The sequence below is a fragment of the Rousettus aegyptiacus genome, unplaced genomic scaffold (genome assembly GCF_014176215.1).
Source record: "Rousettus aegyptiacus isolate mRouAeg1 unplaced genomic scaffold, mRouAeg1.p scaffold_m13_p_1, whole genome shotgun sequence".
NCBI lineage: Eukaryota > Metazoa > Chordata > Mammalia > Chiroptera > Pteropodidae > Rousettus > Rousettus aegyptiacus.
In genome coordinates, this window is record NW_023416284.1 from 146,482,933 (window position 1) to 146,504,552 (window position 21,620).

The 21,620-nt window shown below is 33.5% G+C and overlaps 1 protein-coding gene across 3 annotated transcripts in view; it reads right to left on the minus strand.

The window, feature by feature from the left end:
• The window catches only part of REV3L (REV3 like, DNA directed polymerase zeta catalytic subunit), a 135,502-nt gene that overhangs the window by 79,477 nt on the left and 34,405 nt on the right, over nucleotides 1-21,620 (minus strand). For all 3 annotated transcript variants that reach the window (XM_016136994.2, XM_016136995.2, XM_036220992.1), the window contains 2 exons: nucleotides 11,289-11,478; nucleotides 6,070-6,144 (listed from right to left, as the gene is read on the minus strand). In XM_016136994.2, coding sequence (XP_015992480.2) covers nucleotides 6,070-6,144; nucleotides 11,289-11,478 — 265 coding nt within the window. The remainder of the gene's footprint in view (nucleotides 1-6,069; nucleotides 6,145-11,288; nucleotides 11,479-21,620) is intronic.

Sequence of the window (21,620 nt, forward strand, 5' to 3'; positions counted from 1 at the left end):
TAATCCCTAGATATTTTGCTTAAGCATCTAGCTGGTGGTCCTGCATTTATTGAAATAGAAAGGATTACAAAAATAACAGGTTTGCTTGGGATTTTTTTTGAAGGAGAATAAAAATAAACTGAGTTTTAGACATACTGGGGTTTAGGTATAATGAGATATTCAGGGAGATGTCTATGAAAATATTAAAAATGAATGAAAATGAAGATAAGAATAACTTTATTAACACCGCAGAGGCAGGTAACATATTTTTTAAGCACTATGTACTGCATACTGTGTTACGAGCTTTAAATGTTTAATCTCAAGTAATCCTCACTACAAACCTATGGTACTATCATTCCCAATTTATAAATAGAGAAACTGAGTCTTAGATTAAAAAGATGCCTAAAATCACACAAGTAGAAGAGTTAAATTTCAAATAAAATTTTCTTTGACTTGTGAGCCCTTAACTATAGTGCTATTCTATTTATCCAGGAGATGGTTTGATACATTGATCAGGAGCTCTGGAGGAAATTTAGGCTAATGGTATACATTTGGAAGTCAAATACATAAAGATTAACAAAAACCAAACCAAACCATGGGAGTAGATAAGGCTGTAGAGTGGTGAGAAAGTAGAGAGAGAAAATATAAAAGCCTAAAACAGAACCCCAAGGAATAACCACAGATGTTAAAAGAGGAACCAAAAAAATAGCAAAATATAAAGATCAGATAGGTATGAGGAAAACCACAGGTTTACATATTTAAAAAAACCAACATTTGGGATTATTTACGGCACTGTAAGCATTGACCTGCAGTCAAAAGCTAAGGACAAAAAGCTGTTCAAGTGATTTAGCAATTTTAGTGAATGCAATTTCAGTAGAATGGTTCGGAGTGTAAGCCACATTGGAGTACGTTAAAGAGTAAACTGGAGGTAAGAAATTGGATTCACAAAGTAGAGTTAAACCCTTCAGAGAGAATAGCTATGAGTATGAATGTATGTGTCATAAGTATAAATATGTATAAAATTAACAGTCTTACCAATATTTAAATGGTGTAGGGAAGGGAAATGGGGATAACTAGTAGATGGAAGAAAAGGTCAAAGATGGTGGATCTTGAGTTTGGAGGTGAGGGGGGAAATCTCTCACTGTAACAGGTAGCAAAAAGGAGAGAATGGATGTGAATAGAGTTTAAGGATATTTGATAGAAAATTAAGAGAGCTCTAGTCCAGTGATTGTCAAACTTCTTGGTCCTAGAACCCCTTTCTACTCTCAAAAATCATTGAGAACACCAAAGAGCTTTTGTTCATATGGTTTTTATCCATTAATATTTACATTATTGAAAGTTAAAACAAGAAATTTTAAAGAAACTTATTTGCTAATTTAAAAGTAACAATAATAAACCTATTATGTTAACATAAAATCACATTACTTTATTTAAAAAACTATTTTCCAAAACAAAAACAATTTAGTGAGAAAAGAAGAAATTGTTTTACATATTTGCAAATTGTCTGTTTTAATAGAAGACAGCTGGATTTTCACATATGCTTCTGCTCAATATATTGTGATATTTTTGTTTTGGTTGAAGCATATGAAGAAAATCCCACTTAACAGATATATAGTTGGAAAAAAGAATAGTAACTGAATAACTTCTCATACAAATGTTGATTTTTTCTGACACTACATAAAAATTGATTGGAGTAGTAGTTTCTTAAAGGTTAGCAATAATGTGAAATTTGAAAACATATTAATAATGTTTTTGTACCCTTACATTAAAAACTATTGTTTATCTTATACTTTGAGTATTTTCACCCATGCATGAATTTCTAAAATCACTCACTAATCATTTGGAAAATCCAGATCCACTAAGATAGACAGAACTTCGAAATGTTGATATATTTCATTAAATAATATAAAAAAAAATCATCTGTTAATATCATCATCTAACTCAGCAGAAAAATCTTTTTAAGTATGGGAAAGCTGTTACAGTTCACAGTACCAATAAAATCTTCCCAATTCTAATGTTCGCTTCAAAGCTCGAATTTTATTGTTGGCAACAAATACTATATGAGTTTTCTTCTTCGAAGTGACAGGTTTACTTTGTCCATTTTTGAGAATATGTCTGTCACACAGGCAAATCACCATAACTTGTTTTGTCTATCAGTTGTTCTTTAAAGTAAAAATGGTGTTCCATTAACAAAAACACTAGGTAGTTCAGCTTGCACCTAAAAAATGTTTGTTTCCTTGAGACAGTCATAGCACTGCAGCACACGGAAGATGTGTTTCATGCTTGCTTTCATTTTGTTACATAAAATATTGAGATACATACCCAAAGGTCAAGATTTAATAGAATTAACAATTTTTACCATATCCTCATAAATACTCTGAGTAAAGTTGGCTTTTATTTTTCATCTATGAGTGTTTAGTAGTAGAAACTACAATGACCAGGACGGTAGTCCCCCCTTAACCAGTTTTACTTTCTGAAGTTACAGTTACCTGATGTCAACCTTGGTCTAAAAATATTAAGTGGAAAATTCCACTTAATTCTTAAGTTTTAAATTGCAGGCCACTCTTAGTAGGGTGATGCAATCTCTCATTGTCCTGCTCTGTCCCAACCAGCATATATATCACTTCTTTGTCCAGCGTATCCATGCTTGTACATGCTACCTGCCTGTTAGTCACTTAGTAGCTGTCTCAGTTATCAGATCAACTGCCACGGTATCGCAGTGCTTGTGTTCAAGTAATCCTTATTTTACTTAATAATGGCCCCAAAGTGCAAGAATCATGATGCTGGTAATTCGGCTATGCCAAAGAGAAGCTATATGTATGTATGTATAGCAAAAAATGTAATATATATATATATAGTTCAGGACTATCTGAAGTTTCATGCATCCACTGGGGTCTCCGAATGTGCCCCCATGGATAAGGTGGGACTATGGTGGTTTGATGACATTACCCTGATTTGGGCCCCAGTGCCAGTGTTTTAACCACCACCAGTTAACACAGTGAAAAAGACAAGTCACATCTTAGAATTATCATGAAAATAATTTTGGCAATGCAAATCTCATGAAAGGGTCTCAGAAATCGCCAGTCCACACTTTGACAACCACTATGCTAGTTCTATTTTCTATAATGAAGTAAGAGGCAAAGCTTAAGGAGGGATTTAACATTTGAATAAAGAGAGTAGAGAATATAAGGAGAGAATTAGAGAAAAATACAAGTAAGACAGGTCAAGGAAGGGCCCAGGCAGAGCTGAAAAGCATGAATTTAACAGAGGCACCAATCCGTTGTGATTTTTTTGGTATCCTGCAGTAATGAGAAACTAGAATTTAGCACAAAGAAAGTAAATAAATGGAAAAATCCAGGACTGATGGTTTTACCTTGCAGGAAAAGGAGTTGAAAAGGTAAAAAAATAGATGCTAAGATGGAAAGGGAAGAAATTAGTTGCAGGAGGAGGCTACGGAATGAGGTAGTAGTGGTGCCAAGGAACCTGAAGCCTGAAAATAGAGCTTTAGTAACTCAGAGATAGAGTTAAAAAGATAGGAAAAAACCCAAAGGATCTTACTGAGACCATGAAAAGGTTCTAATACTGAATTACAGTAATAGGTACACAACTTAGTAAATTTCCTAAAAATCATTAAATTGTATATACATAAAAATGTGTGACTTTTTTGGCATGTAAATTTTATCTCAAAAATTTGTTTAGAAACCAAGATGTTCCGGGGTGGAACTGGACTTTGAGTGGTAAACACACAATAGAATATATAGATGTCAAATTATAATGTAAACCTGAAAATTATATAATTGTATTAACCAATGTTACCCCAATAAACTTAATTAAAAAAATAAAAATAAAATTCCAAGATTAAAAGATAATAATAAAAAAAATAAAATTTCAGCAGTAACACAAGCTCTAGGGTGTGGTCAAGAGAACAGGTAGCCTAACAAGAATGGAAATAAAGATCACAGGAGATGAACAGGTAGGAGAATTAAGAGGCCAGTCCCCACATGATATGTATAGTGTTCAATCATTCATTCCACCAATAGTTACTATTAAGTGCCAAATAACTACACTATTCTAAAAACGGGATTCACCAGCAAACAGCAGAAAAAAAATCTTTGCTCCTCGTGACTTACATTCATGTAAGATACCAATTTTATATGGATATTTAAAAGAGAATATGTGCATATATGTATATAAATACATATGGAATATAAAAGGACATATACCAAACTCTTAAAAGTGATTGCCTCTAAGGAAGAGAGTTAAGAGTGAGTGTAAAGTCCAGAATATGCACTTTAACATTTTATATATATATATTATAGCCCATATTTACACAGTACTTATAATGCACCAGGCACTGTTCTGCGTGATTTATAGATATTAACTAACATACTTGATCATCAACATCAACACTATTTACAGCTGAGAAAGCTAAGGCACAGAAAGATTAAATAAGTTGCCTAAAGTCACCCAGCTAGTAAGTAGCAGAACCATAATGTGAATGCAGGCAATTTGGTTTGAGAATCTGGGCTCTTAACTATTATATTATGTATTAGTCAGATACTGTAACAAATGATTCATGTATAAAAGTATTATAAAAAATAACAACAAAATAAAATGTTTTTTTTCCACAGAACCCTGTTCTTTTCCTTTATAGCACATATTACAATTTTTGGCTAGATATTCAGGCTACTTGTTTACTGTTTTTCTAGGGCAGAAACCATGTAAACTTTGTTCACCAATATTTACCCAGCAAATTCCATAGTGCATCAAATAATGTAAGTGTTTTATAAGTTTTTATTAAAAATGGATAAATTAATGAATCTAACAATAAATAAGAGAATTTCAGATAGGCACTGTGATAAAAGTTATATAATTTAAAGCAAATTTATTAGAAATAGTTTTTAATAAGTATTCGATTGCTATAGTCACAAGAAAAACATTTACACTTCAAGTAGAACTACAGTTTACAGGTTACCTGTAAAAGACTTATGCAAATTTTATTCATGGTTTGCACTCAGCACAATTAGAGGTAAAAAAGAAAAAAAAAAAACGATTGAAGTTTACTCTTACCACTGTGCACACAAAAGAGGGTAAGAATCCACAGGAGTTGGTATAAGAAACATCACTGTCTTTAAGTATCTATTCTGGAAAATTGTTTTGGTAACCTATGTAAAAAGAAACTGTTTGGGGTAAGGTTGGAGGCAGGTTATAGGGAAAATTAGTTTTCAGTAGTTACTTAGAGAAGTGAATAACCACTGAGATTCAGTGAAGTTCCCAATGGTGTAATTTATAGTAAACCCTCATCTCCTTAGTGGTTGTGCCTCTCTTGGTGCCTAAATTCACTCTGGGGAAATATCTAATTTATATCTTACCAAAAGGTTACCATTTGGAACCTCGTGCCTATTGGCAGAAAAGATCTGAAAAAAACCCCAACACTCAGCACTTCTTCAAGGCTACTTTTACCCTGGCTTGTCATGACACAGAGTGAAAACACTTGTTTTGAACCCTAGAGAATGAGTGAAGTCTTTTCCATATGTCCCCTTCCTGCCTGCAATAACTTGGGATCCAGGATGATTGAGAGAAGTTATAGGAAGAGGGACTTAAAATGAGAAAAGGAGAAAAAAATGAAAATAAATAAATAAACCTAGGATATAAAATTTCACTAATGGCTAATAAGGAGTCAACAGGATTCTGAGATATCAGAAGCCTTCCCACTTTGGCCTCATTCTCACACTTCTCTCTTGCTTTGAAACTGAAAAGCAAATTTTTCTTGGTATTGAACAACTGATCTGGCCAATGGGGCACTAAGATCACACAAGGCTGCCATGATCATGTCTCCTTATCTACTTCCACAAACTCTAAATCTAAGACAGAAAGGAAGCAATTAGGAGCTATAAACCAAGGTACCTTCACACTTAAAATATCCTTCTGTCCAAGCCATGGGTCTGTCTCTCTTTATGCATATATGTACATATTATGGTGTCTTTCTTTAATAATGCTATAAACAAGGCTTTCTTCTAGATTTCTCTTTTTATTATTAAAATATTTAAGTGATAGTTATTCATATTTTTATTTCATTTATCCTTGTACCTTTTCACCATCGCAGGATTGTAAAGATAGATCTTCATAAAGTGTCTTTCCTTCTCATGATAACCATAAAAAGGCCTGAAATAAAAGAAAAATATATCGAATTATTTTCATCATTCAAAGATTAACAATATAATTTATTGTCCTAATTTGACTCAACTGAGCTAATTCGATCTTACACTCCAAAAATCAAACAAAAACTCCTTTCTAATTGAACCTACCACAGGTTAATGTATAAAATATTGAAATCTGGTTATTTCTTTTAACAAGTTTAAAAATATCACTTAAAAAAACACTATGAACAAAAAGGAACACCAAACTATTCACACATTAATTTCAGTCATCATGAGTATTAAAAAGTGGCTTTTTTCTTTAACACTGACCATGTTCGAAAAATACAAAGATCTTTCAAATACCTTCTCCCATTTCCCATTTTTTCTGTCAAAAACTAAAGTTATTCATCAAAAAAGTCCTTTAATTAACACATTTATATCACTTTCCTTAATCATCTCTGTTTATTATTAACTTTGGAAGTTTATTATGCAGAGACAATTTATTATATATACGTACATCTACATGTATGTTTATGTGTGTGTATATCACACATCCAAATCAAATGAATCTTATGAGAACTGTGTAGACAGGAACTTAAGAGACTGAAAAAAACATGGACTTACTTAAGAACCCTAATTATGCGAGGCTGGGTTTTACTCAGCTGGAGTGGGGAAAGAGACAAACAAAAATCTACATGATAGGGAGAGAAACAAGTTCTCAACTCAAGATGAAATAAGTTGGGCTATCATGTTATATCATTTCAGGAGGATACGAAACTATACCAATACATCTGATATTTAGACCGCCATTTTCAAAGATGTTGTAATTAGAAAAAATGTGAACAGGTATGAATTTGGAAACGAAATAAAAATTTTGTATTTGCTTAGAATTTCTCTATAAATAAGGGGATAATTAAATCTTTAGGTGGATAAAACCTTTCATTTTTAAAATATTGTCCCCACATGTCCGATACTAGATAGAACTTATTAGGACACCACCTCTCTCTGTCATGTCTGACAGTGTAGTGGACATCAAATACAAAGTAATTTGGCAGTGGCATCATTATTTGGGGTATATTTAAACAATTTTTTAGCTGTTTTGAGCTGTTAGGTTAGAACCATCTGTATGACTACTAAAAAGTAATTTCTATTTCAAAAAAATCCAACCATTTACCAAGGTCTAAAAGGTTCTTTATGTCATCCTTGTCATTCACTCCAATCTCATACCACTCTTCCTTTTTCCCTCTAGCCATTCTAACATTTCAGCCCCTCTAATTTGATCTACTCTGAAGTAACTTGCTATTTCATCTGCCTGGAAAGCTCTGTCCTGAACCTTTGCATGACCTGCTTTCAATCTTTTGTGTGTGTGTGTGTATGTGTGTATGTATAAAATATATATTTATTATGATGACTTTAACAAAATTCAATAAGTTTCAGGTCTCTGCTTAAACAGACCTCCTAAGAAAAGCTTTCTCAGACCATTACTCCCTATTCCTTACTCATCACCCTTATTTACATTTTTTAAAAAAGATAACATTTACCACTTCCTGTTCATACCATTTTTGTTGCCATGAAAGAAAGACACATTACATGAATTATCTCACTGGCAAATTCAACGCTTTATTCCTCTTGCTACGGTATTTTTCCTATAAATAAATATAGCTCTCTATCTGGAGACATGAGTTATCTTTAGCCAGATAAATGAGAGAAAAAAGAATTAAATCTTCATTGGTGTGGTCCATGTTATCTTTGCTTTGTTTGGTTTTGTTAACAATCTTCAGGTTTTTACATAATTTCAAAAACTGAGCATGTTGACTATCAAAACTCCAAAAATTCTTTGTAGATCTACTGCCACAAAGATTCTGTTTTCTTAGCTACTGCCACAAAATGTAGCTTGAACTCTATAAATTTAGCTTTCTGCTTCTTGTGGCCAAGAAAGTTTCTGTAGTTGATTTTGCCAAAAATCTCAAAGACCCTTTGGAGGAAAAGAAAGTAGAATAGAGCAGAGTTTGAGGGCAGATGTTTTTATGCTTAAAAAATTATTAGAACTTAGATAATTAGAGTATATTAACATAACAATGAGAAGGAAAATGAGCTCAAACAGGAAAACAATTTCAGTTAATTAACTTAGATTAATTGAAAATCTCTTCATAAGATATTTTCTAGAATACTATAAATGGCAGCTAAGTATCAAAACTGAAGCCTATCCTACTTCAGGGACATATGAGAAAGCAGAGTTCTTTGGAAAAGACAGTAATACTGGGAAAAACATAAGTTAACAGGAAAAGAGGAAGACCAAATATGAGATGGAGTGACTATAAGAGAAGTCATACGCTTGAATCTATAGGAGCTGAGCAAGGCTGTTTAGGACAGGACATTGTGGACATCACTTATTCACAGGGTCTCCAGGAGTCTGAGCCGACTCAATAGCTCCTAACACACAAGTGGCAAGAAATCCCAGAAATGGTCCTATCTCTTCAGCCAGCCTCAGGATAATGCATAGTCTAGCAAGACTGGAATCAAACTGTGTACAAAGTATAATTTGATAGCTAGATACAACCTTGTCTTATCTTAAAGACGTAGGGAATATTGAAGGAATAAAGAAATCACAGAAGCTAGAATGTATGGTAAGGGAAAAAGTGATCTATCTAGGTAAGAAAAAACTCCCAGAAATATTGGAATAGGAGAAAAAGGAGAATAACAGCCATGAATTAGATTGAACAGCCCATCTTTCCCCCAGTATCCGGATTCATAACTCAAAAACATGGCAATGCCTTTAACAAATACCCATCAAAAATACAGAAAGACTAGTGATTTCACTAGGCTATCTAGAGATTCAACTTTGAAATGAGAATATGTATAGGAAAATTTTTAAAAACATTAAACATAAAAAAGAATATAAAGCTGATGATTCTCTTAACATAATGATTGCTGTTATAGGAAGGGTATGAGGGTATGAACTTTTACTTCATTCATTGATTTAAACAAATAGTTATTGAGCCCTATCTACTAAGTTCTCAGCACTGTACAAGATGCTAGACATATAATGACAAACTAGACAAGCATGGTCCTTTTTCTAATGAAGCTTGCCTGCTGGTGGGAGAAATACATAACAACTAAGTAAATAAACAAAATATTAAAATAGTTATTAAACTATATTAAGTGCTCTTAAAGGAAACAAAGAATGGGCTGAAATACAGAATAATAACAACAACCTATTTTAAGTATGGAAGTCAGACAAAACGCCTCTGGCGATGTGAAAGATTTAAAGGATTGGAGAAGGGTAGAGCACTCAAGGAAAATAAATTCCATTAAAAAGTTGGGAAAGAGCTTAGCACATCAGAGAAACTGAAAGACCAGTGTTTCTGGATGGAACATAGTGACAAAGTTACAGAAGTAGCAGTGGTCAGATCACATAGGCTGTGGTTAGAATTTTTTTCTAGGAACAATATGAAGTCACTCAAGGCTATTAAAAGATCTTAAAAGGATCCACTTTACATTATAAGAAGAGTACTTTTGCAACTCTGGAGTGAGACAAAGATAGAAGAAGGGAACTGAATTAAAGGATACCATATGGTTCAGAGGAAAACCTAGATTAAGGCGGAAAAATGTATACAGATTTAAGATTTCTGCAGGATTTCATACAGACATATCAATTCAGTATGCTCCAGTATGAGCTCCAAATCTTTCCTGCCAGCATGTTCTACCTGCGCCTTCTACCCTTTTAGCAGCACAGACTCAAACTTTTGTAGTCATCCTTAACTTCTCTCATAACCCTCATCCAATGAGACAGCAAATCTTGTTGACTCAACCCTCAAAATACAGCTGACCACTTCTCACTTCTCTCCTGCTGCTACCCTAGTGCAAGCCACTGTATTTTCTCACCCAGATAAATGATGCAGTCCTAATGCTTTCCCTATGACCTATTCTTAACACTATTGCTAAAGAAATCCTTTTAAACTGTTCAAAATCATGCAATAGCTTACAGTGAAAGCCAAAGTCCTTAGTAAGAACAGCCTACAGCAGTGGTTCTCAAACTTTAGCATGCAACAGAATCATCAGAAAGGATTTAATAACACAAATTGCTGAGCCTTATCACCAAAGTTCTGGGGCCCTAAAATTTACTCTAAGTTCTTAGGTGTATAAGGCCAAGTCCTCTAAGAAGAAGATGCCAAAAAATGCAAGAAATTTATGAGTCCTCAAGTGTCTTTCAGGAACAGGCCTGCTTTAGTATCCATGCCACGCTTAGTCGTGGGCTGGAAGTAGTCTATGGAAAGCAGCTTTAGCTGCTATGGGATAGACAAATTTTAGTGCAGTAGCTAGGACTGCTGTTCAATTATGTTCCTGTTTTTGGAGATCTGAGAAGTACATTCTCATGGCTATCAAAGCAGGTTAAGCTGATATTGGTGATCCTGGAAACGAAAGTACAGAAATCATACTTTGAGAACCACTGGCCAACATAATCTTCATCCTCTCATATCTCTCTAACCTCATTTTATCTTACTCACCTTTATACTCCCTCCATTCCAGCCACTTGTCACTACACTGTTCCTACTTTCCTACCCCTTCACCTTTAATTCTGCTCAAATGTCAAATTGCTTGTCAATGAGACTTCCCTGATTATTATATAAAAAACTGCCAGCAGTCTACTTCTCCACATCACCCTACCGATCCTTCTCATACTGCTGTATATTTTTTGTTCTATAGCACTAATTATCATGTAATAAATAAATAAATTTAAATCTACGGCCATACCACCCTGAGCATGCCCAATCTCATCATAAATTTATTTCATGTTGTATCTACTGGTTATTTTCTGTTTCCCGTTATTAGAATATAACTTTCATGAGGGCAAAGATCTTTGTTTTGTTCACCGATATATCCCAAATGACTAGAACACTGCCCGGCACACAAAAGGTGCTCAATAAATATATGTTGAATGAATTACACATGAATTTCTACAGTTCTAGAAAGCAATGGGAAGGGTTAAAACAAAAAGCACCATTAACCATCTACCTTTCACTGCAATAAAAATTAACTTTAAAAAGTTCCATCAGACAAGACGCAAAAGAAAAATGAAGAGTATATTTTACCCTAACGTTTTCTTTTAATTAGAACAGCAACAGAAATACAGATAAATAGAAATTTAAAAAGATAATATATACTTACATTCCTGATACTAATGACACTTTGAACACGTGCTGAGCAGTGGAAGATGGACTGCCTAAAGCCACATTAAGTGCTCTGTCGATACTGAATGCCATCTGAGAAAGATAGCTTTCTGGCTGCTGTCCATAACCATCGTATGGCACATAGAGGTAAGGAAAGATGCCATGTAGATGAAGACATGTCTTCTGACCTAAAATGTAATACATTGGAAAGTTTAGTCTTGAGATGCATTTAAAAATTTTAACATTACAAAGCTCAGAATGCAAGTCATTTAAATGTTCCAAGGCAAAACAGTTTATCTAAGGTAAGGGTTGAAGAAAATTAACCCACAGTTAAAGCCACTTGTATTAACTATATTTCATAATAGACATTTAGGAGCATTTTATAAACATAAGCATTATAGTATGGTTTAAATACTTTGGGTGAAAATATGTTTGAATATTTCACCCTCTTAATCTGTAATTTTTATGAACTTCACTGAACTGCCCTATAATTTCACTTAGTACAGTGTTAGGAAGCTTACAAAAATTCACTGAAAGTTTATTAAATAAATCAATGAATGTCTGTCCTGGCATAAAAGTTTTCAACCAAGAGAATTCCCTAAAACAGAGACAGCTCGAGGTGAAAGGAGAGGGTAAAAGCAGTTTCAGTGTGTGCAATTTTGCTACTGAGGTGGGAAGGGTAAAAATGAAATTTTGTTATTAGGAAAAAAAAAAAAAAACCACGACACAAATCAAAAGAAAATCTCTACAGATCAACTGTCTGTAATGGACTTTTGGATATCTAAATTGCACATTTGGTGGAGTGGGACACGGAGACACAATGAGGGGAGAAAACAAGCATGCACACTTCCCAGGAAACCATTATATCAGGCAAGGTGCAGACGGGGTAAATGGTGCTGACTTGCCAACAGACAATCCGGCACAGCCATGATAAAGAAACTCCTATGAGTAAGAACCCACAAAAGAAGTGCCACAGAAACAGTATTGTATCCATGACAAGGTTAAGTAACAACACCATTACTCTCATGAATCTGGCAGGGCTGTCCTGTCCTCTGAGCATTGTCCCTAGTTCCCCTTGGGTCTATGCCATCTGTCTATTTCAAACACAGAGGAGAGCAGCAGTGATGGAAGAACATATCTATTTTTCTCATGCTGTCACTCACTATTACTGTACTCTCCTGCCAACACAATCTTCAGGCTTCTTCTCCACCCCTTATCCTACTCTACTTCACCTGGCTTCTTTGGGTAGGAAAGGAACTATTTGCTTGGTTACTATTTCCTATTTATAATTTAGAATGATTTATATAAAATGTATAGAAAATAGTTCTATGTTCCTGTGGTAACTTGTGTTTACACTTTTTATAATGACTAAAATCAACTTGTCTTACTATGAAGGTACAGTTATGACAGTTAACAAATAAATCTGCCAAGACTTTTTCATAAATAAGAAAATTGGAAATACCTGTAACATAATGGAATAAAATCTGTACCCTTATGAGTGCAGTATTCTGATGTGAACTATCAACTTTCACACTTGAAGAATTACCAATTGTGTTGCTATCACCAATTTCAGTTTCTATTTTTAGCAGCAGTGATGCTACTTAATATCAAAGGAGTGAAAAAAATACTTTCAGTTAAAAGCAAATTCTTGGCTAGTTTCATTTCTAAATACATGGTACTATTTCCTAAACACAGTTTAATTCTTCAAATAGAAAAAATTCAAATTGTAGTGGTGAGCGAGTCTTAAGAAAATATAATTAATTTACTAATGATCTACTTGAATGCTTTTAAACATCTCACGAAAAAAGGTGATAACCATTTCCCTTCTGTACATAAACCACAATTTGGTTAAAAGCAACTGGCATGCTAAACCATGGGGTAAGGGAGTTGGGTAGGCTGACAAATCTAAAATCAGTAATTACAGAATTACTAGTACAGCAACATTTATAAGAAATATTATAAATTCCTAAAATATTAATCTTACAGTCCATGTATATTAATAATGGAAATTTGGGTAAATTTTTGAGACTCAATCATAAAATTTGAGTTTTACTAATAGTTTCTTTATAGAAAGGATGTTTACAAAGTCTATAAAAATTTTTAAATATCAATTTTTCACATCTCCTTTGAAGTAGGGGCCAGAAAAACTATTCATTTATAGGTTTGGAACTGCAATAATTTATGGTATATGATTTAGGAAAAAATCAGAAATGATTTAAACTAAGTTCCTTACATATATATATTTCTAAAACTTAGAATAACCTTGCAAGTACTACAGAGTTTAACTTTCCCAAAGCTAACTATTAGGTAATGAATTAGAATTTGAAAACCGGTAACAAAATCTAAAACTAATGCTTTCTATTTTAACCATACTGGTTCAATTTTTAAAAGTTAATGTTGGATTCCTTAATCTTTAATTCTTATTTTGTGCTGTAAACACCTGTTTCTTTATCTGACTTTCCTATCTGCCTGCAAATTCTTTGGGAGCTGGTGGTGGTGTTGAAATCATCATAATAATTGCAAGGACCCAGTACACACATAGTATGTGTTAAATAAACATTTATTAAATGAATGACCGAACCCTCAGCAAAACAGAATAATTGCTTATGGGCAAAGAATGGCGTGAAAGCCTTTGAAAAGCTGAAAAAAAATCTGAAAACAGAGAGACGCAGCTGTGTAATCCCATGCAGATAAAACAGTCTACGTTAACTATCCATCAGTTAGAATTCAGTTCAGCTGTGAGAAAATGCCTTAAAATCAGTGGCTTAGTCATTAAATTAGTGGCTTCTCTAATTAGTGGTACTAGGGACTCAGGTTTAGTGGCCTATTTAAGAGGAACCTGTGACTTGAGTCCAGAGGCTTTTCCTCAATACTCCAAGGAGTTCAACATTCAGGGTTTTTAAAGAACGTTTTTGTAAAATTAGTGAAAGCTATGCCATTTTGAAACATTACTAGATGACTTATGATTCTTAAAGGATTTAGAATGTTAGCTATTTCTTGGTGTCATGTGGATCCAAAGAAAGAAAACATCACTACTTTTTGAATGTCCCCCCTTATTGTCATGTCAAACTGAATTAAGGCAACAAGTCCAGTAGGAATAAAACTGTCTTTGGGAGACTAACTGTATATATATAGGTTTCAAAAAGTTTTTAAGAGTTTGAATTTTCCAATTTAACTGATGTTGCCTAATTCAAAAACTGCAACAAAAATTGTTTCAGGAAAGCTCCATGGAAACTTGTCACAGCCTAACTGCTGGTTTTTTAAAGATACCACGACAAAACTTTGTGGAGTTGGCTACTTTCCAACTGTATGTAAGTAGGGCTTCTATATCTACGGCAGGTGCCTCTGTAACAGCCAGTATTTGGGTACTACCCATCTAATCTTTCACAGAACTTAGAATTACATTAAACATTAAGTCCTCTGTATTCCAACATTTCTTGTGTCATTTTCCTACATTTTCTCTATATTTTAAGCGCCTGGATTGGTCTCTTAATTAAAATGTGCACTTAAAATATTATTAGTTTCTTCGTAGCAAAGTTAACCTGTATTTTTGCAGATTCATTTTCGATAAACAGATAGACTAACACATACCATTACTTTAATTCTAGAATCCGCAAATATTTTTCTGTAAAGTGGCAGATAGCAAATATTTTAGTCTTTATGGGCCACACTGTCTCTGATACAATTAAACTCTGCTGTTGTAGTCTAAAAGCAACCAAAGCAGTACTTAAGTGAAATGGGCATGACTGTTCCAAAAAAAATTTCATTTACAAAAACAGACAATGGGAAGGATTTGGTCCATGGATAGCAGTTTGCTAATTCCAGCTCTAATTGATTAGACTTGTCTTTCAGACTTTTAAGAGTTTAATGTCTTCTTTTTTCTTTTTTAAAATAAACTGATTGGTACCTGCAATCAAAATCATAACGGCCTAAGAGTATGTTAGGAGATTGAATAAAAAATGCTTGTTTTATAATTTGCTAACCCATCTCCCAAATCTCAAACTATATAAGACTTTAAATAAAACTCTACAGAGTTATTAAACAAAAAACTTGGAATACAAACAGGAAATTTTGTATTTGTGGAATTTTTCATATTTTCTTCTTTCTAGAATATCTTGTTTTATATTACTTTGAACCAAACAAAACTCCTCATAGTCACAAATAGAAAGCAAATATATGACCTTAAAAAAAAAAAGCCTTAAAGACGTACTCTTAGCCCTAGAAATTACACTTTCGGAACTTAATCTATACAAAAAATTAAGAATATACATGAAGACTGAGATATTAAGATACCAAATAGTATTACTAACAGTGGTGAAAAAATTAAAGACAATATAACTTTCCAAAAATAGATTAGCTATAGTATCAGTATTATAGATTTATGGCTCTCACACCAAATCCTGCTTGCTGCCTGTTTTTGTAAATAAAGTTTTATTAGACTGCACCATGCCCATTTAGAATGGTCTGTGGATGCTTCTGCTACAGGCAGAGTTGAATAGATGAAACTGAGACCTTATAGCCTTGAAAGATTAAAATGAATAGCATGTGGCTCTTTACAGAAAAAGTTTGCCGGCCTAAGCAACAGGTGGTATTGAGGTATTTTCCTAGCATGATGGGATGTTTATGATATATTTATTTCAGGTGACATTCACGTTTATTTCAGTTATAAAACTATAATACATTAAACCAGATAACAGGTGATTTCTTTCTTTTTTGCATATAAAATTTCCTAAATATTACACAATTTGTATAAGAGAAAGCCAGGAAGAAATTACCTACTTCTAAATGACTTAGAGATTTGAAGACAAAAACTAAGAATAATCACTAACTATACAAAGGGCATATGGCTATATTTTCATTTAATTTGTAAATAATTCTTTGGAGTGTCACATTTATTCATGACATTTTATTCCTTCAACTAAACAGGGTTTTATTTAGAATCATTGGCCTTAAGTTAACTAATTCCACACTAACAGAAATATATTCTTCAAACACCAGAGGTTTCAACAATCTATTTTATTTATACATTTGTTTAATATATTTTTGCACTTCCAGGGCTGAAGATGGTTGGTTCCTTCACTTACAAATGTAGGCTAATTCTCAATTCATTGAATAATTTGTGGAAGCTCAGTATTAGGTGCTAGACCACAGGCTGCTCATAAGCTTAGTCCCTGATCTCATGGACTTTACATTCTATTCAGATAAAGATGAACAAATACGGAATTCTATATCTGCAAGTATCCCATTAAGATTTGTGAGAATACAGGAAGGCTTCCCAGAAGTAGCAACAAAAGAGCAAAGTGAGAAAGAACGCTGCAGTATACACAGAAACCTGAAAGTGAAAGAGAACACGGCATGGTTTCTGAACAGGAAAAATGTAGTTAGCATAGAGCAAGATGTGCAATGGAGAAATAGGGTGTGTGTGTGTGTGTGTGTGTGTGGTAAAGTCTGTGACCTATGTGGATCTGCATTTTATAAAGTTCCCTTGTGGAACTTTTAATAAAAAGAATCAAATAGAAATTCTGGAATAAAAAAGGTCAATAATTAAAATGAAAATTTTATTAGAGGGAGTCAACACCACATTTGAACTGGCAGAAGACAGATTCTGAATTTGATGATAAATTGAGATTCTCCGATCTGAGGAACCATAAGAATAAAGAAAAATTAAGAGCCTCAGAGATCTGTGGGAGTCCATCAAGCATAACAACTTATACATAATGTGAGTCTCAGAAGGAAGCAGAGTAAAAGGGGTAGAAAGAATACTTTTTAAAATGGCCAAAAACTTCCCAAATTTGATGGAAAACATTAATCTGCATACGTAAGCAGTTCAACAATTTCCAAGTAGATAAAACCTGAAGAGAATCACACTTATACATACCACAGCTAAACTATCAAAAGACAAAGAGAAAATCTTCAATCGCAAAAGCAATTCATGGTGAGCAAAGTTTCCTCAATAAATTAAATAGCTGACTTCTCATTAGGCCAGAAGACAGTGGGATTATATACTTAAAGTGATGAAAGAAAAAGACTGTCAAGCAAGAATTTGATACCTAGCAAACCTGCCCTTCAAAAACAAAAGAGAGCTGGGTGAGGTGGGAAGAAGGAAGACATTCCCAGATAAATAAAATTGAGAAAATTTGTCACTAGCAGACCTGTCCTACAAGAAATATTAAAGGGTATTTAATTCCAGGCTCAAATGAAAGGACAATATACAGTAACTAAAATCTACACTAAACAATAAAAAAGCACCAATAAAGGAAAATACATAAGTAAATACATAAGATAATAGAAATGTATTTTTTGTTTTTAACTTTCTTCTCCTATGTCATTTATAGGACAAGTGCATAAAACTTTTAAGTGTGTGGATAGGCTTAAAATAAAGATGGGTCCATATTGGAGCGAAGTTTTTATATGCTATTAAAATTAAATTGTTATTAACCCAAACTATACTGTTTTAAATTAAAATGTTAAGTGTAACCTACAGAGCAACTGCAAATAACTAAAAAATTATATGAAACAGAATTAAAATGATATACTAAAAAATCTATTTAGTATAAAAGAAAGCTGTAGTGAAAGACTAGAGCAACAAAAAAGTATAAAACATACAGATAACAAATAGGAAAATGGCAGATGTAAAACTATACAGAACTGTAGGCTGAAGGACACTTTATGTCTTACCCTAAAGCTCTATACTCATTGGGGAAAATCAATTTTCCCTTTTTCACATTCACCAGTACAATTTCGGGTACTATACAAATGAGAATTTATAGAAGCATCACAAGCCAAAAAAAAATTCTGGGGATTAGACTCCTTTGCCTCAGCGCATTGCCTCAGATGTGTTCAATAGACTTCACTGAATTAATTAATATACTCTATAACCAGAAGAATCATCACTGAGGAAATAGAAAAAAGATGTAAAGAGAATTTTTTGAAAAAAATAAAGAACATAATTAGTATTTAAATGGAAAACACTGTAACTGCACCTCATTCTTAAAGGACCAGCTCACTTGGTAATTCAACTATACACATCTTCCTCAATCTACAAAAGTAAGTTTAAAACTTATTTCTTCATTTATGTCTTCAGAGCATCTGTATAAATCTATTACAGCACTTATCGCATTATGTTATACTATATATATGATTATACATAGTAGAATCACATCATATGTGCATTTTATTTACTGGGTAGGAAGGGACTGATGGGAATGGGAAGAGACACAAGGAGAGAGACAAAGAGACCGAATGAATGAGAACACAATTAAATGGTGTCAGTGTGTCTGGTTAATAAATTTATGCTCTAGTGTTATGAGGTAGGGTATATAAATCTGTTGTTCTTTAGTTAGTCCTAGCTCCTTTGTGCTTCTAACAATGAAAGTGTCTCCTACTGAGAGAGGGAACTAAGTGTGATTCTACACTTTAAAAGATGCAGTTCATAGTTTTCATAAAACATGGCCCTGACCGAGGGCCAACTATTTCAACTAGAGCTCCACTGAGGAAACAGTGGTTATGTCTGCACCTGAGGAAAACTAACCTGTTGGACTTATTGAAAAACACTGTGCCATTTAAGATATCATCAAGGGAAATTCTGCCTATGAGATTTTAACCTCATAACTTCACTTCGGCATCTAACCCTCATGTAAGGTGCAACTTACTGTCTTAGACTTCGCACCTGCAATGTGAGCTTGAACACATATATCATGTCTTCTTATTCTTCCTATTCTCGATGCCTAGCAGAGAGCCTGGAATATAGTGGATGTTTGATACATGTTGGATAAACACATGACATATAATAAAAAAGAAATTATATATTTTCCAACACACACATATATATATAATAAAAATATCTGTTTGGTCTTTTTTCCCAGTTCCTGGTACAGAGCTCCTAAAACCCTTGGAATATTTTGAGAGGACTATTCTTCATTATTTATAAAAAATCCTTTCGACCATACCTGAATTTATGGTGACTCTTGGTGGGGCCTTTAGGCAGCTTTGGAATGGGGTCTGGTTGCCAGAGGAATCAACCGTATGATTAGGGGGTTGGAACTTTCGATTCCATTCCCTCCAACCTCACTTCTAGGGAAGGAAGAGGGTGTCTTATGATTTAGTTCAATCACCAATGGCCAATTATTTAATTAATAACAATAATGCCTTTGTAATGAAACTTCAATAAAAACTCTTGAACAGTGAGGATTTAGGGAACTTCCTGGTTGGTGCACATAATGATGTACCAAGAGGATGGCGCATCATCACTCCACAATCAGAGACATCTGGGCTCAGGATCCTTCTGAACCTACATGCCTCTTTATCTGACTGTTCATTTGTATCCTTTATAATAAACCTATAGCACGTTCTTGAGTTCTGGGTTTTAGCAATTTATAAAACCTGGCGGGGTAGGAGAGTTGTAGGAATTCCTACATTTATATTTGGTGGGACAGAAGTGCAGGTACTCTGGGGACCCCATGTAGCTGGCATCTGAAGTGAAGGTAGTCTTGTGGGACTGATCCCTTACCCTGTGGGATCTGCACTAACTTTGGGTAGTTAGTGTCACTACTGAATTAAATTGTAAAATACTCATTGTTGACGTCAGGGAATTTAGAATTTATTCTTGGAAAACTGATACAAGATGCCTTTTTCATACTGAGTAACTAAGAGGGCTTTCAACTGTGTCTAATAAAAAATCTGAATGCTTTTATTTTACTTTCTCCTAATAATTTTTTTACGAATGCTAATGAGATATTTATAATTCATACCTTCGTATCTTCTCCTATTTGCAAGGAGACTAACAGGACTGAATTAAGGACCAACTTTCCATATTAAACAACAGTAAACTATAACATGAAAATTCTTTTATGATGAATGTCAAGAATCTGATGAAATGATGTATCCAAAGTTCATATGTAATTTAGTTTGCAATTATTATTATAGAAAGAAAATCAGTAATCACCTTGACTTTCACAGTGACTCTGAACCTCAGTTGTGTACTGCTTAAAGGCCCACACACCATGGTATACCATCATATTTTTCTAAAAAGCCTTGCCTTTAAAAATTAAACTGTAACAGTGGTTTCAAGCCAGAATATTAAAAAAAAAATACACCTTTCAGACTAAATGTCATAAAAATAGTAGTGTTTATTAACCTTTTCGTCCATTTTTTTTAAAACAAATATTATTTAGTTTCAGATGTTTTAGCCAGAAATGGTCTAACATGTTCATCTTTGTGGTATTTCAAGTAATCTAAGGTCTCGAAGTAAAATTAATAACTTGATTACAATGTGAAAATTCACCTCAGACGATTTAAAGCAATACTAGTAATAACTAATCAAGGTAAATTTACTGTCCAAATTTGTACATAAATGCTTGAAATTTTTTCAAAAACGCACATATAAAATGTTATATAGGTAATTGGATTATGCAAATCTACTAAACTGTTCAACCATACTTTCTGGTAGCTGAACACTAAAATTTTATCTATCCACAAGAAGGTAAAAAGACAACCCAAAGACTAAGAGAAACTATTTAGAAATCATATTTGTTAAGGGACTTGGATCTAGAATAAGCAACTCTTAAAACTTATTATTTTCACAATAATAAAAAGACAAATACCTAATTTTAAAATGAAAAGGAATTTAAATAGACATTTCTCCAAGAATATATACAAATGGCCAGTACGTATATGAAAAATGCTTAATATCAGTAGCTATCAGTGAAATACAATTAAAAACCACCCACACCCACTAGGATGGCTATAATGAAAAAAATCAGACAATGAAAAGTATTGCAGAGAAACTAGAAACCTCATACATTGCTGGTGAGAATGCTAAATGGTATACCTGCTTGGTAAAATAGTCTGGCAGTTCCTCAAAAGGTTAAGCAGAGTATATGATTAACAATTCTATTCCTAGATACATGCCCAAAACAGATGAAAATATATTTCCCCACAAAAACCTATACATGAATGCTCAAAGCAGCATCATTCGTAACAGACAATAGGTGGTATTTACCCAAATGTCCATCGACTGATGAATGGATAAATATAACAGGGAATATCCATACAAAGAAATATTTATTCTACCATAAAAAGGAATGAAGTGCTGATAGATGCTACAACATAGATGAACTTTGGAAACATAATACTAAGAAACCTGTCACAAAAGGTCACATATTAAATGATTCTGTTTATGTGACATGTCCAGAATAAGTAAGTTTATAGGGACACAAAGGTTATTAGTGGTTTAAGAGCTAATGATGTGGGGTGGAATGGGTAGTAATTGCTAGTGGATATGGCATTTCTTTTTAGAGTGCTAAAAATGTTCTAAGATTGACTGTGGTGG